A 16,365-nucleotide genomic window follows, 5' to 3' on the forward strand; every position below is an offset into this window, starting at 1 on the left:
ATGATTTGAACAAACTTGAATCTACGCTACCTGAGGATGCTTCCACAGGAGTTTCATCTTTCCTGGCCCAGCGGTTCTGGAGAAGAAGATTTTTTAAAAATGCCATTAATTTTTAACAAATTCATGATTATCTCCCCTTGGAAAAGGGCGTGGCCCTTCATTTGAACAAACTTGAATCCCCTTTACCCAAGGATACTTTGTGCCAAGTTTGGTTGAAATTGGCCCAGTGGTTCTTGAGAAGAAGATGAAAATGTGAAAAGTTTACGACGACGACGACGACAACGACGACAACAACGACAACAACGACGACGACGACAGACAACGGACAGATTGTGATCAGAAAAGCTCACTTGAGCCTTTGGCTCAGGTGAGCTAAAAAGTACAAATTTCCAAATGTTCAAAATATTTCATTAATTTAAAAAAAGAAATCAACATGATCAGTGTTTTCTATAATTAGTTAGTGATGTCTCTGGGGTTTCTATGTATTGTAAAAGATAAGTTACATTATACCATTTTGCACTTAAAAAAATAATTTCAAGCGTATTATACAATATATAATTTCAAATGAGAATGATAATAATTGTTTAAAATGTACAGTGGCCATACATGAAAAAAAATGATGCAATTTATGCATGACGTATTTTTAGCATTGGGTTGTTCAAAATAAAATGGAAAAAAAAATTAGGTATTCAAAAGCTACATATGTAGAACATAATAAGGAATCGATTTTCGGTATATATAAAATCTGAAACAATCAATCAAGTTTATTGGTAAAATTTATATCCCGTACAATCTATCTCGTTATTTGAGTTAGATCTTTCCATGTCGTGGACCTCCAAATAACACTCATTTCCGATCCCCGCCATGCCACTAGGTGTAATATAAGGATCTGCTGCTGCTGCTGAAATTGACGAACATTCTATTAAAAAGAATGCTTTAACATCAATAAGAGTTTTCTCTTTGAAAAGAATTTGGGCTAAGCTGGCATGAGAAACTGTATTCTGCCTTTCACGCATTTTTATTTTAATTTTTCGAGCTGAAGACAATTCAATGCCGCTGACAAGTCTTTTTTAAGCAGGTGCCATCTCTTTGTTCTTAATTTTCAGTCAATAGATCAAACGGATGGTATCAACTGATTCAAAAAAATTACTTTACAATGTACTTAACTTAAAAAAGAATTATATAACAATCATTTTTCATCAAAGATAATTAATCAATTTTTCAAAAACAAATATATACTTTATGTAATTAACCCGCGTTTCTTTTCGCATATATAAATACGGACAAGACCCATGTTTTAAGTCTCGAAAACAGAAAATTAAGTCTGTTTCTTTTTCAATACTAGTATGCCAATAAAATTGATCAATGTGGCAGTGGTTGACCTGATGCATTGGTACCTGAGAAATATAAGATTTTTTGCCAATTTTATTAGTCAGTGTCTAGTAAATGAAAACTTTATCATATGCGTGTTTATTTTACCTAGAAATATAGATTTGCTGTTCGCCAAAATTTTAAGACTATAGAGAATAATTATTTTTCTCCTATAACTTAAATGAGAAAACATACATTAACAAGAGGCCCACGGGCCTTATAGGTCACCTGAGTATTGTGCAACAACTTTCAAACAATTATATTTGGTTCATGTTTTAAACCGGAGGCCATGAAATTCACAATTTACAATTTTGAAAGAGGCACCATTGCTTATCATAATTATTAACTTAGCATGCTTACTCTATTTACTTAATACCCAGAGATAGATCAGAGTAACAAAGAGAAAATGCACTTCCACTTTATAACCAGTTGTGCACCTCACCCACTGACCCATGGCCCGGGCCACATATTTCAAAATTTTGCAAATGTAATCAAAGCATTAATTTATTTTCAGACTATGTAACCCCCCCCCCCTTTTGACCCTGGGGGCATAAAAAAACCCACTTTGCTAGATGCACCTTTCTTCATCATAAATATATATATACTTGGATCATTGGAATAAAACCCAGAAGCAAAGGAAAATATTTTCAAAGAATTAATGTATTTTTACTATATAATCAATAGAGCCCCGCCCTAACACCAGAACACTGACCCTGGGACCATAAAATTCATAATCTGGAAGAGGCACTCTTGCTTATCATAACTATGTGCTTAGTTAGTTTATTTAATACCCAGAAGCAGAGAAGAAGATTTTCATAGAATAAATGCATTTTCACTAGTGTTGGCAACGAGTACCCGGTTAACCGGTTAACCGTCGAATCATGCGAGTATCGGTTAGTAAAATTGCTAATCGGTTACTCGGATAAAATGCATCTTACAAATGTATATGGTAAATAACTAACAAATAAAATGTTTATTTGTTTATAAGCATACAAATAAACATTTCTCTATTTTTTCTTTACCGTTAGACTTAATGATCTATGGTTTCACTAATACGATTGATTGGTTTTCACAATTAATTGATAGCTTTGATTGCCAGAAGGTAATACAAGTTTTGAAGACCAAAGTTATAATTACCTCATTAAATAATTTAACAAGATGCCGCCAAAGACATGTGGACACTTGGAAGCATTTTAAAAGAACATCTGATTCCATACCTGTAAATTGTAATTAATGTGAATTGGATTTATCGTGACTTCAAATTTCTAAATGACTATTCTTCTTGATCGTGACATATATCGGGGGTTGAAAAGTAAAACTGATGAACGCCATTGTAAAATGAAACATTGAATATTTATTTTTCTTCTGATTTATTAAATTTTTTGATTATAATTATATTTAAATAAAGTTATTTCACAATTCCTTTGTGTTTTATTAGAACCGATGAGTAATATATGAGATAAAAGATACATATTAATAAATCATCCGAGTAACCGGGTACTCGATCGGAAGATTGAGCGAGTAACCGGTTACTAAAAATCGTCCGATTTGCCAACACTAATTTTCACTATATAATCAAAAGAGCCCTGTCCTACTACCAGAACCTTGACCCTGGGACCATAGAATTCACAAATCTGGAAGAGGTACTCTTGCTCATCATAACTATGTGCTTAGTTAGTTTATTTAATACCCAGGAGCAGAGAAGAAGATTTTCAAAGAAATAATGCATTTTCACTATATAATCTATAGAGCCCCGCCCTAACACCAGAACCCTGACCCTGGGGGCATAAAATTCACAAATCTGGAAGAGGCACTCTTGCTCATCATAACTATGTGCTTAGTTAGTTTATTTAATACCCAGGAGCAGAGAAGAAGATTTTCAAAGAAATAATGCATTTTCACTATATAATCAATAGAGCCCCGTCCTAACACCAGAACCCCTGACCCTGGGACCATAAAATTCACAAATCTGGAAGAGGCACTCTTGCTTATCATAACTATGTGCTTAGTTAGTTTATTTAATACCCAGAAGCAGAGAAGAAGATTTTCAAAAATATAATGCATTTTCACTATATAATCTATAGAGCCCCGCCCTAGCAATAGAATCCCTGACCCTGGGACCATAAAATTCACAAATCTGGAAGAGGCACTCTTGCTCATCATAACTATGTGCTTAGTTAGTTTATTTAATACCCAGAAGCAGAGAAGAAGATTTTCAAAGAAATAATGCATTTTCACTATATAATCTACAGAGCCCCGCCCTAGCACTAGAACCCCTGACTCTGTGGCCATTAATTTCACAAATCTGGAAGAGGCACTCTTGCTCATCATAACTATGTGCTTAGTTAGTTTATTTGATACCCAGGAGCAGAGAAGAAAATTTTCAAAGAAATAATGCATTTTCACTATATAAAATATAGAGCCCCGCCCTAACACCAGAACCCCTGACCCTGGGGCCATAAAATTCACAAATCTGGAAGAGGCACTCTTGCTCATCATAACTATGTGCTTAGTTAGTTTATTTAATACGCAGGAGCAGAGAAGAAAATTTTCAAAGAAATAATGCATTTTCACTTTATAATCTATAGAGCCCCGCCCTAGCACTAGAACCCCTGACCCTGGGGCCATGAATTTCACAATTTTGGTAGAGGACTCAATGCTCATTACATTCATGCCAACAGTTTCCTTGCTTGATGTCCAGGAGTAAAGAAGAAGATTTTTAAAGATTTCATTAATTTTAGTGGTTTTGGCCCCACCCCTCAGGCCCCAGGGGGGCGGGGACCATGAAATTCACAATTTTTGTTCCCCTTCACCCATAGATGCTGTATACCAAATTTGGTTGAAATTGGTTCAGTGGTTATAGAGAAGAAGCTGAAAATGTTCAAATGTTAACACACGACACACGACGGACGATGGACGACGGACGACGACGGACGAAAACGGATAGCAATAGGTCACCTGAGTTACTCAGGTGACCTAAAAATACAGAAGTACAAAAAAATTGAGATATACATATATTCTCATATCTAAATTCATATTTTATAAACTTAATAATTGCAGTTTAAATAACAAGAGGCCCATGGGCCTTATAGGTCACCTGAGCATTCTGCAACAACTTTCCAGTTATTGAATTTGATTCATGTTTTAAGCCAGATGCTATATGGCATTCACAATTTTGAAAGAGGCACCATTGATCATCATAAAAATACACTACAGTTGCTCAGCTTGGTTTATTGATTTAAATATGCCCAATAATAAGTTCATAGGATCTTCATGAACATTTCATGAATAAAATTCATGAAAAATTCAAGGAAATCCATGAATTATTCATGATCACCTCGCAGGGGTACTGAATACCCATACCCAAGGTAAGGGAACAAAAATGCATTCCAACTAATCAGTAATATTCAGCAATAATCAGTAGTGCCCCTAACACTGTGAAATAAACCCCTGACCCTAGGTCCACACATTGCACAAATTTTAAAAAGGCACCGTTAAAATTGCCTTTCAAAAAATAAATAAATGTTTTATAAATACAAAGGAGCAGATTTCAAACAATTAATTCATTAGTATATGAGTAGAGCTCAACCCCCACCCCTGACCCTGGGGCCTTGAAATTCAAAATTCTGCAAGATTAGGGCCCTTGCTCATCATAACTATTTAGGTAGTTCATCTGCTTCATACCCAGAGACAGAGAAGAAAATTTTCAAAGATTTAATGTATATTCACTATATAATCAACAGAGCCCCCCCCCCCCACACACACACACCAGAACCCCTGATCCTGGGACCATAAAATTCACAATTTTGGTAAAAGCACTCTTGCTCATCATAACTATGTACTTACTTAGTTTATTTAATACCTAGGAGCAGAGAAGAAGATTTTCAAAGAATTCATGTATTTTTACTATATAATCAATAAAGCCCCACCCTAACACCAGAACCCCTGACCCTGGGACCATAAAATTCACAATTTTGGTAAAAGCACTCTTGCTCATCTTAACTATGCATTTACTTAGTTTATTTAATAACTAGGAGCAGAGAATAAGATTTTCAAGGAATTCATGTATTTTTACTATATAATCTATAGAGCCCCCCCCCCTAACACCAGAACCCTTGACCCAGGGACCATAAAATTCACAATTTTGGTAGAGGCACTCTTGCTCATCATAACTATGCACTTAGTTAGTTTATTTAATACCTACGAGCAAAGAAGAAGATTTTCAAAGAATTCGTGTATTTTCACAATATTATCAATAGAGCCCCCCCCCCCCTAACACCAGAACTCTTGACCCTGGGGCCATAAAATTCACAATTTTGGTAGAGTCACTCATGCTCATCATAACTATGCACTTAGTTAATTTATTTAATATCTAGGAGCAGAGAAGAAGATTTTCAAAGAATTCATGTATTTTTACTATATAATATATAAAGCCCCCCCCCTACCAGAACCCCTGACCCTGGGGCCAAAAAATTCACAATTTTGATAGAGGCACTCTTGCTCATCATAACTATGCACTTAGTTAGTTTATTTAATATCCAGGGGCAGAGAAGAAGATTTTCAAAGAAATCATGTATTTTCACTGTATATAATCAATAGAGCCCCGCCCAAACAACAGAAACCCTGACCCTGGGGCCATAAAATTCACAATTTTGGTAGAAGCACTCTTGCTCATCATAACTAACTACTTAGTTGGTTTATTTAATACCCAGGAGCAGAGAAGAAGATTTTCAGAGAAATAATGCATTTTCACTACCTACTTATTTAGCCCTGCCCTAGCACTATAACCCCTGACCCCAGGGCCATGAATTTCACAATTTTGGTAGAGGACTCAATGCTGATTACAATCATGCAAACAGTTTGACTGCTTGATTTCCAGGAATAAAGAAGAAGATTTTTAAAGATTGCATTAATTTTAGTGGTTTTGGCCCCACCCCTCAGGCCCCAGCGGGGCAGGGATCATGAAATTCACAATTTTTGTTCCTCTTCACCCATAGATGCTTTGTGCCAAATTTGGTTGAAATTGGTTCAGTGGTTGCAGAGAAGAAGCTGAAAATGTTCAAAAGTTTACGAACGACGTACGACGTACGACGAACGACGACGGACGAAAACAGATAGCAATAGGTCACCTGAGTTTACTCAGGTGACCTAATAAAAAACTAGTTACCTTGACGTTTTTGATAGCACTGGTAACAAAAGATACCGATGAATACAATAGCAAGAAAACTTGTGACCGATACAGCTACAGTCAGAGAGATATTTGCCGTTGATGACCTGGGTAAGACAAAATACAACATTTTACTTGAAATCAGTATTTTTTCATTTAACATACAGCACTCTTGTTTCTTGATAGCATTCCAAAGGCATCTGGTTCAAAGGCGTCTATATACAAATTTGTATTTTAAACAATCTAACAGATTTTTTTTTTACAAAAAGTGTTCATTATATTACATAAAACATGTAATTTTTTAAATACAAAATCTTGTTATTAAATTTAATTTCATGTTCGTAAACTGGTAATTGATACACGTTCTAAATCTTGATTTGTGATTTATATTTGTTGAATTTACATTGTTAATTTGTCAACTTTGCTTTGCTTGCAAAAAGTTGAATTCATATTTAAAATAACCTAGGAATATAAGAATTACAATTGGTATTCGGCATTCGTTATACATATACTCATTGTATTATATGCTTATCTGCGACTTTAGCCAAATAAATAATATAACTGCAAATACAAATATCGATGATTTTGCCTGTAAATCAAGAGAATACGTCTCGCAATCCAATCACAAGTTTCGCATAAAAATCCAAATAAAAATCCGAATATGAACCACAATTTTACGAAGACATTTGAACTAAAAAAGAACAACAAAATTTTTTATAATTATCCATATGTTTTTAGAAAATAAACCTCAAGGTTTGAGCAATGTTGCAACGTTTTCACGTCATTTTAGGAATGATTATGAATAAATTTTGCAGAATATCAGGTTTGCAGCCCAATTTTGAAGTTTGTTTGAACATTTCTTGTGTTTAATATCAACATATTATTTAAAATTATTTTTCAGAAATGGGAAGTTGACAAATATATCTTCTCTTCAATTAGTTGTCCAGCAAAGAAATATGAATATCATTTTCTCATTTGCAGTTTTTCAAACGTTAACATATTAATTACATGTGTAAATTAAAATATTCTGTTTTATAATACAGATAGGAATAATACTGGTAAAGCAATCTTTAATCAATAATCGTAAATCAATCTTCAGTCAACTTACAGTTCAGATGACGTCACTGCACCGACATCACTTCCAGTTCCATCTGTCTGCAGCAAACTGTTGCAGAATTTACAGTCCTGTGGATTTGGACACTCTGTCTGACCAGAATAACCCGGGAAAATTTCGTCTTCATAACCAAAAGTTAAACCGGCTGACTGTGACCAGTGTCCTATCTAATGAAAATTCCATGTTACAAATTAGCCACTTTTCTTGAAGATGGAGAATAAATAGAAGTACCACATGTAAATATTACATGAGATTTGCCCAAAGCTTACCATTTTGAAAGTCAATTTTCCTTCTTCAGATACGATGGCATATATTGTATGACCGTATATCCCATTTCCGTTTTCATCAAAAACTGGAACTGATGAACCGTTTTGATTGAGATCAAGGTTGACATTTTTTATGTGTTGCAGAACCTTGTTTGTATTAGAATATCCAGAACAAATTGTTTTCGTTGTTTGGCATATATCGCGCAATGCACTATCGGAACCCTTCAGTAAGGCTAAAGCAGCATTTAAAAGGTATGGTGCCCATGGGTCAACCAAAAGGCTAGCGTTATTAAAAATATGGTCACTTGAACCACATTGCCGAGTTAGAGCATCAGTTTTATTAAAGCTCCACGGAAAGTAGCATCGTTGGCGACTTTGAATAATATCAAGAAGCCAAGAATTGTCGTCTGTTGGTTTTGGCGACTTGGTTCTCAAATATTGCAAATAGGAGGTATCTTGTGGCATCACCTGCGCAACAGATACAGTCCCTCTCAATCTCGGAATGAGATACTGTGTACGCGTGCCAAGAGTTTCTGATGCTATGAAGTAAAACTCACCCTCTGCTTGCATCTTGTTCGCCGTAACCTGCATAACATGTGGCCCAACGTGAGATCGAAGAAAAGTCAAAACCACTTTGGCCGAGGGTTTAACTCTAAGTTTGTCTAGAACTGTGTTATAGTTAGATTTTTCTGGCACTTCAATTGAGTTTGCTACACAGACACCATACTTCTTCGCACTGGATATGATGGCATTTTTTCCACCTTCACCATAGGATCCGGAGCTATATATGATTTGAATGTACCTTGCATTTAGTTTTTTGGCTACTTGAACCATCGTATCTGCTGTCCTATCAAGTGGCGTTGAAACTCGTACAAAATTTGGATATCGTTCTTTGTTGGAAAGCAATGGAGACGTTGAACAACATCCAACCTTTCAGCAATGAAAATGAGACAGGATTTTTCAAATAAACAATGTTAAATTCGTGCAATGAAGAAAAGAATCAATTGTTTAAAACGCAATATGTAAATTTTGAATATAGAACCTGCGGAACTTATAATTTTACGGGAATTATAAAAATAATAAAAAAATACCCAAGCGAAGAAAAATCACGCTGTATACTTAGATAACAAAAATCTTATTTATTGATTTTTTTTTCGAGAAAAAATTTTATCAAAAAGAAAATTAATCTATATTCGTGGATACCTGGGGCTTTCCTTCAAGCTTCTTTGTGACAGAGACCATTGCAATAGTCGGTGTACTCCCTAACGATCCAACATAACCAAGAATCCTATCTGCGATATCCGGCGGAAGTCTTCGATATCCATCTTTCCGAAATAGATGTAATACTCGTTGCTGAATGATTAAAGGGTCGTTACAAGTATCTAAAATTATGAAACCGATTGAAGTATCACTGAAAATTGTTGAATCTTTATTAATCGTTTCCACGGCGTGTTCTATGGCCAAAGCTACGTCAAGACCCGTATTACTCCGCAATCCTCCGCACCGTAAGGGTTCAGTGCCGACGTTATGGATAGGGAATGCCGCAACAATGATCAGGTCTCCGGGTTTGTAGTATAAGTGTTCGTGGTTTCCAATACAGGACGTACAGATGTCGCCTTGTTTACACTGGGCTTTGTGGAAGCTTCTCTCGATACCTCTTTGGTCGTAATCCTTCAGTAAAGTTCTATTTATAGAAATTTTATCGTCAAAGTAATTCGCCACCTGCAAAAAATTAAATCTTTTTAAAATAACTCTCTACTTTAACTCCAAAATCCAAAACAAAAATGTCTGCAAAATGTTTTTTTGATTTTAAAAAAGACACTTGATACAAAAACAAATAAACCCCAGTATGTTATAAGGAAAGAGCATCAATTGTGAAATAAAAATCTACTTTTAAGAAAAAATTGGAGATGGGAATTATTTTCAATGCAGTTCTCTTTTACAGTATCAAAAAATCACACTACTACATTTGTGGAAGCTCAGTTTTTGCTCACATTATCACTTCATGTATGTTTCTGTCAGATTCCAAATGTGAAGATTTTTTTTTAAAAAAAGAAAGATTTAAATTTAAAAAGGGTTATGCAACCTCTTCAACCTAAACAAAAATAACGATGAAGGAAACATTCAAGAAACAATGATTAATCAATAGTGATAAAGATGTCATTCAGATTGTTGTAATGTAAAAGATGCAGTTAAGGAGTAGTGGTTGATCTTAAAAATATCGTTAAACAATACATATATGTGCAGAGGGCATAAATGCGGACCCCTGGAAATTCCAGAGGTAGGATCAGGTGGCTAGGAAGAGTAAGCATCCCCTGTTGACCGGTCACAACCGCCATGATCTCTATTTGTTAGTTTATTGTTTAGCGTCCCTCTCGAGGATTTTTTACTCATTTGGAACTCTGTAAGTATAAATCCTTTCATTTGCTAAATCTTTTTTCATCGTATGAACAATAGATACATACCTGGACAAAACAAAATTTTGAATTGTCTGCAACACATTTTCGGTGGTTATATACCGACAACTCGGTTCTCTTTATATTGGAGTCAATATCACCATTTTTGTCAAATTTTAATCGACTATTTGTAGGAAGAATTGTTGAAAACTCGACAGACACGTTCACGTCGACAGATTTTAAAGAATTTGAAAAAATATTCATGGCATTGGCCTGAAGGGAACTGCAATTTTCGTTAGAACACAATAATTGTCGAGAATCTTTTAAAACTTTCGCAAACATGCAAACAGTTTCTAGAGCAAATTTTACGTAGATATTGTTTGATGCGGCATTATTGATATCTTCTGCCGTGGGAAACTCGCAGTTACCACAAGTTTTAATTTCTCTTAATACGTCCTCAAGCCAAGGATTCGTTATCTTCTCTTGAGCCAGGAATGTCTTGTTTTGAAAAATATTTTTCCAGTGCGTCAGGAATTCTTCCACTGGTTGGTATGTAGGACTCACAACAAGGTTTCCTCTAGATGCTGGTAAAGTTCTATCATTAAACACAATATTTGAGGTTCCGGCACCTTCTGAAAAAATTACTGATGGCGTATCTCCACCAAGCTTCATGTCTGCAAGGGCCGTCAAAAATTTTTCGGCGGAAATTTGACCACCAAAAAACAGTATTCCACTGACTGCGCCATCTGCCGGTGAAGTGATGTTTTTAATGATCTGATTAAGTAGAGATAATTCAACCCCATACGTTGTGTTAAATCCATTTATTGTGCGGATGCATATTCCGTGTTTTTCCAAAACCACTTGCAATGTTTCTGCGCCATGAAGGCCGTATGCGTTGTTTTCGTGAACAATCGATACATAATTCCATTGTAATTCCAACAGCAGTGACGTCATTACCTGAAAATAGTTCATATAAATATTTTTGAGCATGAAAAAATGGTTATCTCATACACACTTCTCCCTTTCCCTGTGTTTGTCTCTTTTGTTCTTACAATGAACATTTCAATTTTTCAAATGAAAGCGGTTACTGAATATGATATGACATCAATTAGAACTTCAAAAGTGCATGATTGCTTTTTTTATCCTTCTAAAAGCCGTAATTTGCAGAAAACATTCAATTCAAAGTACTGTAAACCAACTTTTATTCGCGACTTTATTTCGCGATTTACCAGGGGTAAACTAGTTGGCGACGATTAATTTTCGCGATCAGGCCTTTTTTCAGTCTGTTGTAAATAGAAAGAGAGACTTTAAGTACTGGTTCGCGGCGAGAAATATTCGCGATGATGAGACTGTCGCGAACTTCGCAAAAATTTCTCGCACGCGAATAAAAGTTGGTTTACAGTTTATGTTTTTAAAACCCACCTCTATTTGTATATGATCTGAATAAATCGTCCTGAAGAAATTCGGAAATCTGGTTTTATCACTCAAAGACACGGAGGTGGAGGAATATGACATCATCGGGGGCGAGATTGCGACAGGAAGTCTGGACAGAATAGTAGCCACGGATTCCGATTCAGAACTCCTTGTTGCACCAATGATGCCTGTGAAGATGTTTGGTTTACTCTGTTATTCATCAGTAAAGTTTTGGGCGATCGCAGTGTCTTATTCAATTGTCTATACTCTAGAGCATATGGCCAAAAATTGTGACCAATATAACTGACAACAACATTAAGTCGGATAGAAGACAGAAAAACAGGATTCATACAAGATTCACATTGTATTAAAACCTTTCTACTGCTTTACACCTATAAGACTTAACCTAAATTACTCCATATTTTTAGGGCAATTACATTGCAATATATAAATTTTTATGTATCGATTTTATATATATGGTACAGTTAATTGTATTCAATTTGAAGTTTTAAATTTACTTTTGATGGAAAAGCTGCTTTTTAGTAAAACCTTCCTCGCTTATGCAAAGCAGAAAAACCTTGATTTACTGGTAAAATCATGAAAATATCCATGGTGTGCTTCTTCTTCCTACCTAGGATATTTTGTGATTTCTCTTTAATTGCTGTAGCGATCTCCATTGCTCTGTACCCGGCCAGCTGTTCTGATTGACATGTAGGGTACGCAATCAATCCTAGGGATTCGGATATATAAGATTTATTGATAAACAAGCAAGAGAGCATTTCCAGTAAACAGACATAGTTACGTGTACGTGTACGAAACTTCATCCATCTATATGGTGTTCTATGATATGAATATATTTGAGACTTTAATCAACTTGCACTTTTGTTCTGTATATAAGCTTTGTTTTTAAATAACAGAATAATCTGGGATGATTGATTTTGTTTTGTTATATTTTAATTTTTAAAAACAAATTAAAAAGATTACAGAGAATGATCTTTATATATATTTACTTAAACAGGTAATCTTTTAAAAAAAAAAAAATTAAATAATGTTTGTTGTTAAGAAAGTTTTACCTAATTTGACTCCGGGAATGTAATTGTTGTCATTCAGTCGTTGTATTGCCCATTTCACTGCTTCCAGTTCCATAACAGACGAAGATGAGACTTTACCATTACATTCGCTGGAACTTGTGGAGGAGTTTAAAGTGAATAAACCAGCAAAACTTACATCACCAGGAACTGACGTCACAGGAGAAATTGACGCCTCCACTGAAATCAAGCTCAATATAAGGAATTGCGGTATTCTGAAAAAAATGAACATGACAAAAATATATAATGTGAATGGACCCTGTGGGTTGTTTTAAAATAGTGCAATATCGCGCAATGGTGGATAGAGGCAAAAGAGCGAAGATGGGAAAAAGAAATGACGATAGTGCTATTACTATTAAGCGATGCTTCACAGTACCATCGTACCATCGAAATTTTTTTTTAAAAAAATTGCGCCCTGTTATTTGCAGACCTATTTTTGAGTTTATATGAAGCAGAGTTCGTTCAAAATCTTGTACGTGAAAAGAAGAATTCAAAACAGTTCATGTGGCCTTCAACTCAACATTTAGATATATCGACGACGGATTGTTAATTAAGATAGATTATATCCATCTTATGTCGATACGATATATCCCGTTGAGCTTGAGAAAAAAGATACCACAGAGTCTGACACATGTTATTTTCATATTTGGATATTTTACTTGAAAAAGACTTTAATGGTAATCTAACAACTAAGCTCTATGATAAACGTGATGACTTTAACTTTTCAAGCGTCAACTTCCCTTATTTATGCAGCAATATACCTTAATAACTGCATACGTGGTTTATGTCTCTCAAATCATTCGATACGCAAGAGCATGTTCTACGTATGTACAATTTCTATCTAAAACGAGGTAAATTATTGACAAACAAGTCTTGTTTATGGTCGATAAAATGACCTTGTCAGCAAATAGCATTTATCATTAAGTTATGATGACTGACGTCGACGTTTTCAATTATATAGACGCTGAATTCACGACGGATTTTTCCGTTATTTCCCGATGATGACAAGGAGCACACGGCGGATGTAACCGGTTACTCGCTCAATCTTCCGATCGAGTACCCATGGAACCTGATATCAATATGTATGTTTTATCTCATATATTACTCATCGCCCCTATTTTGAATTGTTTTATAACTTTATTTAAATATAATTATAATCAAAAAATTTAATAAATCAGAAGAAAAATAAATATTCAATGTTTCATTTTACATTGTCTTCACACTTTTTTATCCTTTCAACCCCACGATATATGTCACATATAAATGAAGAATAGTCATTTAGAAATTTGAAGTCACGATAAATCCAATTCAAATTAATATAATTTTATGGAAAGAGATTTTCTTTGTAAAATGGAAAAAGTGTCCACATGTTTGGAAATGAGCATCTTGTTAAATTATTTAATGAGGTAATTATAACATTGGTCTTCAAAACAATGTATTACCTTCTGGCAATCAAACCTATCAATTAATTGTGAAAACCAATCAACATATTTTGAAAAAAGATTTTGAATAACGGTAAAGAAAAAATAGAGAAATGTTTATTTGTATGCTTATAAACAAATAAACATTTTATTTGTTAGTTATTTACATATACATTTGTAAGGAAATAAGAACCGATATAGCAATTTTATTAATGTGTTACTGCATATCGAGAAAAATCACTTTAAAGTTTTCCTCGTGAAATTTTTCTTGCGTTTTCTTACGTAACAACACAAATTAAATCGCTGGAAGGGAAATAAGTTAAAAAAACAGGTAGGAGACATGAACATGTTTGTACCATTTAGAGCGTTTAACAAAAATCATTTTTTTGAAATGAAATTTTATGGACTTTTGAGCTTTAAAGTGGGTATACATTTATTTCATGAAAGATTTTTTGCAAACCTATAGCCATTAATCACATTGTCTTCAATTTTTCAAATTATGTCCAAAATTAGCATAGTAAATAAAATCTGATAAATATTACCACCTTTTACTTAACATTTTGATTAAATTGAATATAATTTTCCAAGTAGAGATTTTTTATGAAAAAAGATGCCTGTGTGGAAATTAAATACATTGTGTGAAGCGAAATGAACATTTTGCAAAGGTAAGCAATGTCCATAGTCGAAGAACGCAATGAAACCCAAGAAGACTTTAAAAAAGAAGAAAAGAACATATTTTCAAGAAAAGTTTTTGAATAACGAAGAAAACTAGGGGGCAAGTTATCTAGGTCTTCAGTTGATTACTGAACGCGTTAACAAACAATTGTAAGGAAATAAGAACCACGATATTCATTGTTAATTAATGTGTTACGTGTATGCGAAAAATCACTTTAAAGTTTTCCTCGTGAAATTTTTCTTGCCTTTTCTTACGTAACAACACAAATTAAATCGCTGGAAGGGAAATAAGTTTAAAAAAACAGGAAGGAGAAATCAACTGTTTGTACCATTTAGAGCGTAACAAAAATCATTTTTATTAGAAATGAAATTTTACTGGACAGAAAGTGGGTATACATTTAATAATAAAGATTTTCCTTGAATTCAATCCGAATTTTTCAAATTATGTCCAAAATTAGCATAGTAAATAAAATCTGATAAATATTACCATTTTACGTAACATTTTGATTAAAGGTTAAAAATCATTTCTCCAATAAAGATTTTTTTATCTTAAAAGAGGGTCGATTAAATCAAATGAGTTGTGTGCGGAAATGTCTTGTGTTTGGTGTTTCTCAAGTAGATTACTAAAACTGAATCTTGCATTAATCTCTAAGAAAAAACAAACAAACGAATAAAACAGTACGACATTAAACTCCGAACAAAACATTGTCCGGTTCGCAGGGGATGCTCACTCCTCCATGGCACATGATCCTACCTCTGATCCCTCTGTCTGCTCTTCTCATAATTTTGCATTGTTTAATGGACTTCTGAGCTTCAAAATTGTTTGATATCTCCATATATTTAATACAAATTTTGAGTGGGGATAATATAACCTACACTGTATCCTCACTCAATGTCCTTTATTATCTCGCATTTGTCTTCCACTGCAATTTTTATTTTAAACATTTTGAACACGACAATATGCACCCTTGTTGACTGGTATAATATGTGTATTGGGCTTAAAAACAAACAAACTAAGAAGTCTTGTGTCAGTATGCACCGACGAACAACAATATGTGTAATAAGCATTGATACTCGCACTTAAGTGACAATGCAGAAAATGAATAAGATGTAAACAGTTTCCAATATTCGAAACAAACAAATGGTTGCTTCACATTATCTGATTGAGTATAGCATAATGAGTATTTGTTGTTTTATTTCCCTTTCGAGAATTTTTCACTAATAGACGTCAACACTTGCCGGTGGAGAGCTACAAATTGTTCAGCACTGGGGTCTTTGAGCACCGAGGAATTTTTTTTTCGTGCCATCACTTACTACGACATGGGACCTCGGTTTCTACAGTCTCATCTGAAGGACCGGTCTCGACGTCCAACGGTGAGATTTGAACCCGCAACGTAAGGATCAACTCTTTATTTCGGGACTCTAGAATAGACACCCAAATCACTGTGCCATGC

General features: G+C 34.5%; 1 protein-coding gene across 2 annotated transcripts; it reads right to left on the reverse strand.

Annotated features, from left to right (window-relative positions):
* Positions 1-597: 597 nt before the first annotated feature.
* LOC134246610 (uncharacterized) lies at positions 598-12,966 on the reverse strand. 2 transcript variants are annotated; one of them, XM_062728990.1, is made up of 9 exons: positions 12,801-12,966; positions 12,359-12,457; positions 11,737-11,915; positions 10,384-11,271; positions 9,122-9,640; positions 7,922-8,848; positions 7,647-7,819; positions 6,539-6,645; positions 598-898 (listed from the first exon to the last, which is right to left on the reverse strand). In XM_062728990.1, the coding sequence occupies exons 1-9, from the start codon at positions 12,871-12,873 to the stop codon at positions 765-767; spliced, it is 3,099 nt and encodes a 1,032-aa protein (XP_062584974.1). In that variant the 5' UTR covers positions 12,874-12,966; the 3' UTR covers positions 598-764. The 2 variants fall into 2 exon arrangements, with proteins under 2 accessions (XP_062584974.1, XP_062584975.1); XM_062728991.1 differs by lacking the exons at positions 12,359-12,457; positions 12,801-12,966 and having other exon boundaries at positions 598-901; positions 11,737-11,928.
* Between the last annotated feature and the right edge of the window lie 3,399 nt (positions 12,967-16,365).

Source organism: Saccostrea cucullata, unplaced genomic scaffold (genome assembly GCF_032062105.1).
Source record: "Saccostrea cucullata isolate Sc308-1 unplaced genomic scaffold, CSIRO_AGI_Scuc_v1 ctg4353, whole genome shotgun sequence".
NCBI classification, from domain to species: Eukaryota; Metazoa; Mollusca; class Bivalvia; order Ostreida; family Ostreidae; genus Saccostrea; species Saccostrea cuccullata.

Excerpts from the sequence above, each read along its gene's own strand:
- LOC134246610 (XM_062728990.1), bottom strand. The coding sequence starts at position 12,873 with ATGGAACTGGAAGCAGTGAAATGGGCAATACAACGACTGAATGACAAC. Across the intron at positions 7,820-7,921 it reads GAAAATTGACTTTCAAAATG|ATAGGACACTGGTCACAGTC; the intron begins GTAAGCTTTGGG and ends AATTTTCATTAG. Across the intron at positions 6,646-7,646 it reads GCAGTGACGTCATCTGAACT|GTCATCAACGGCAAATATCT; the intron begins GTAAGTTGACTG and ends TGTCTTACCCAG.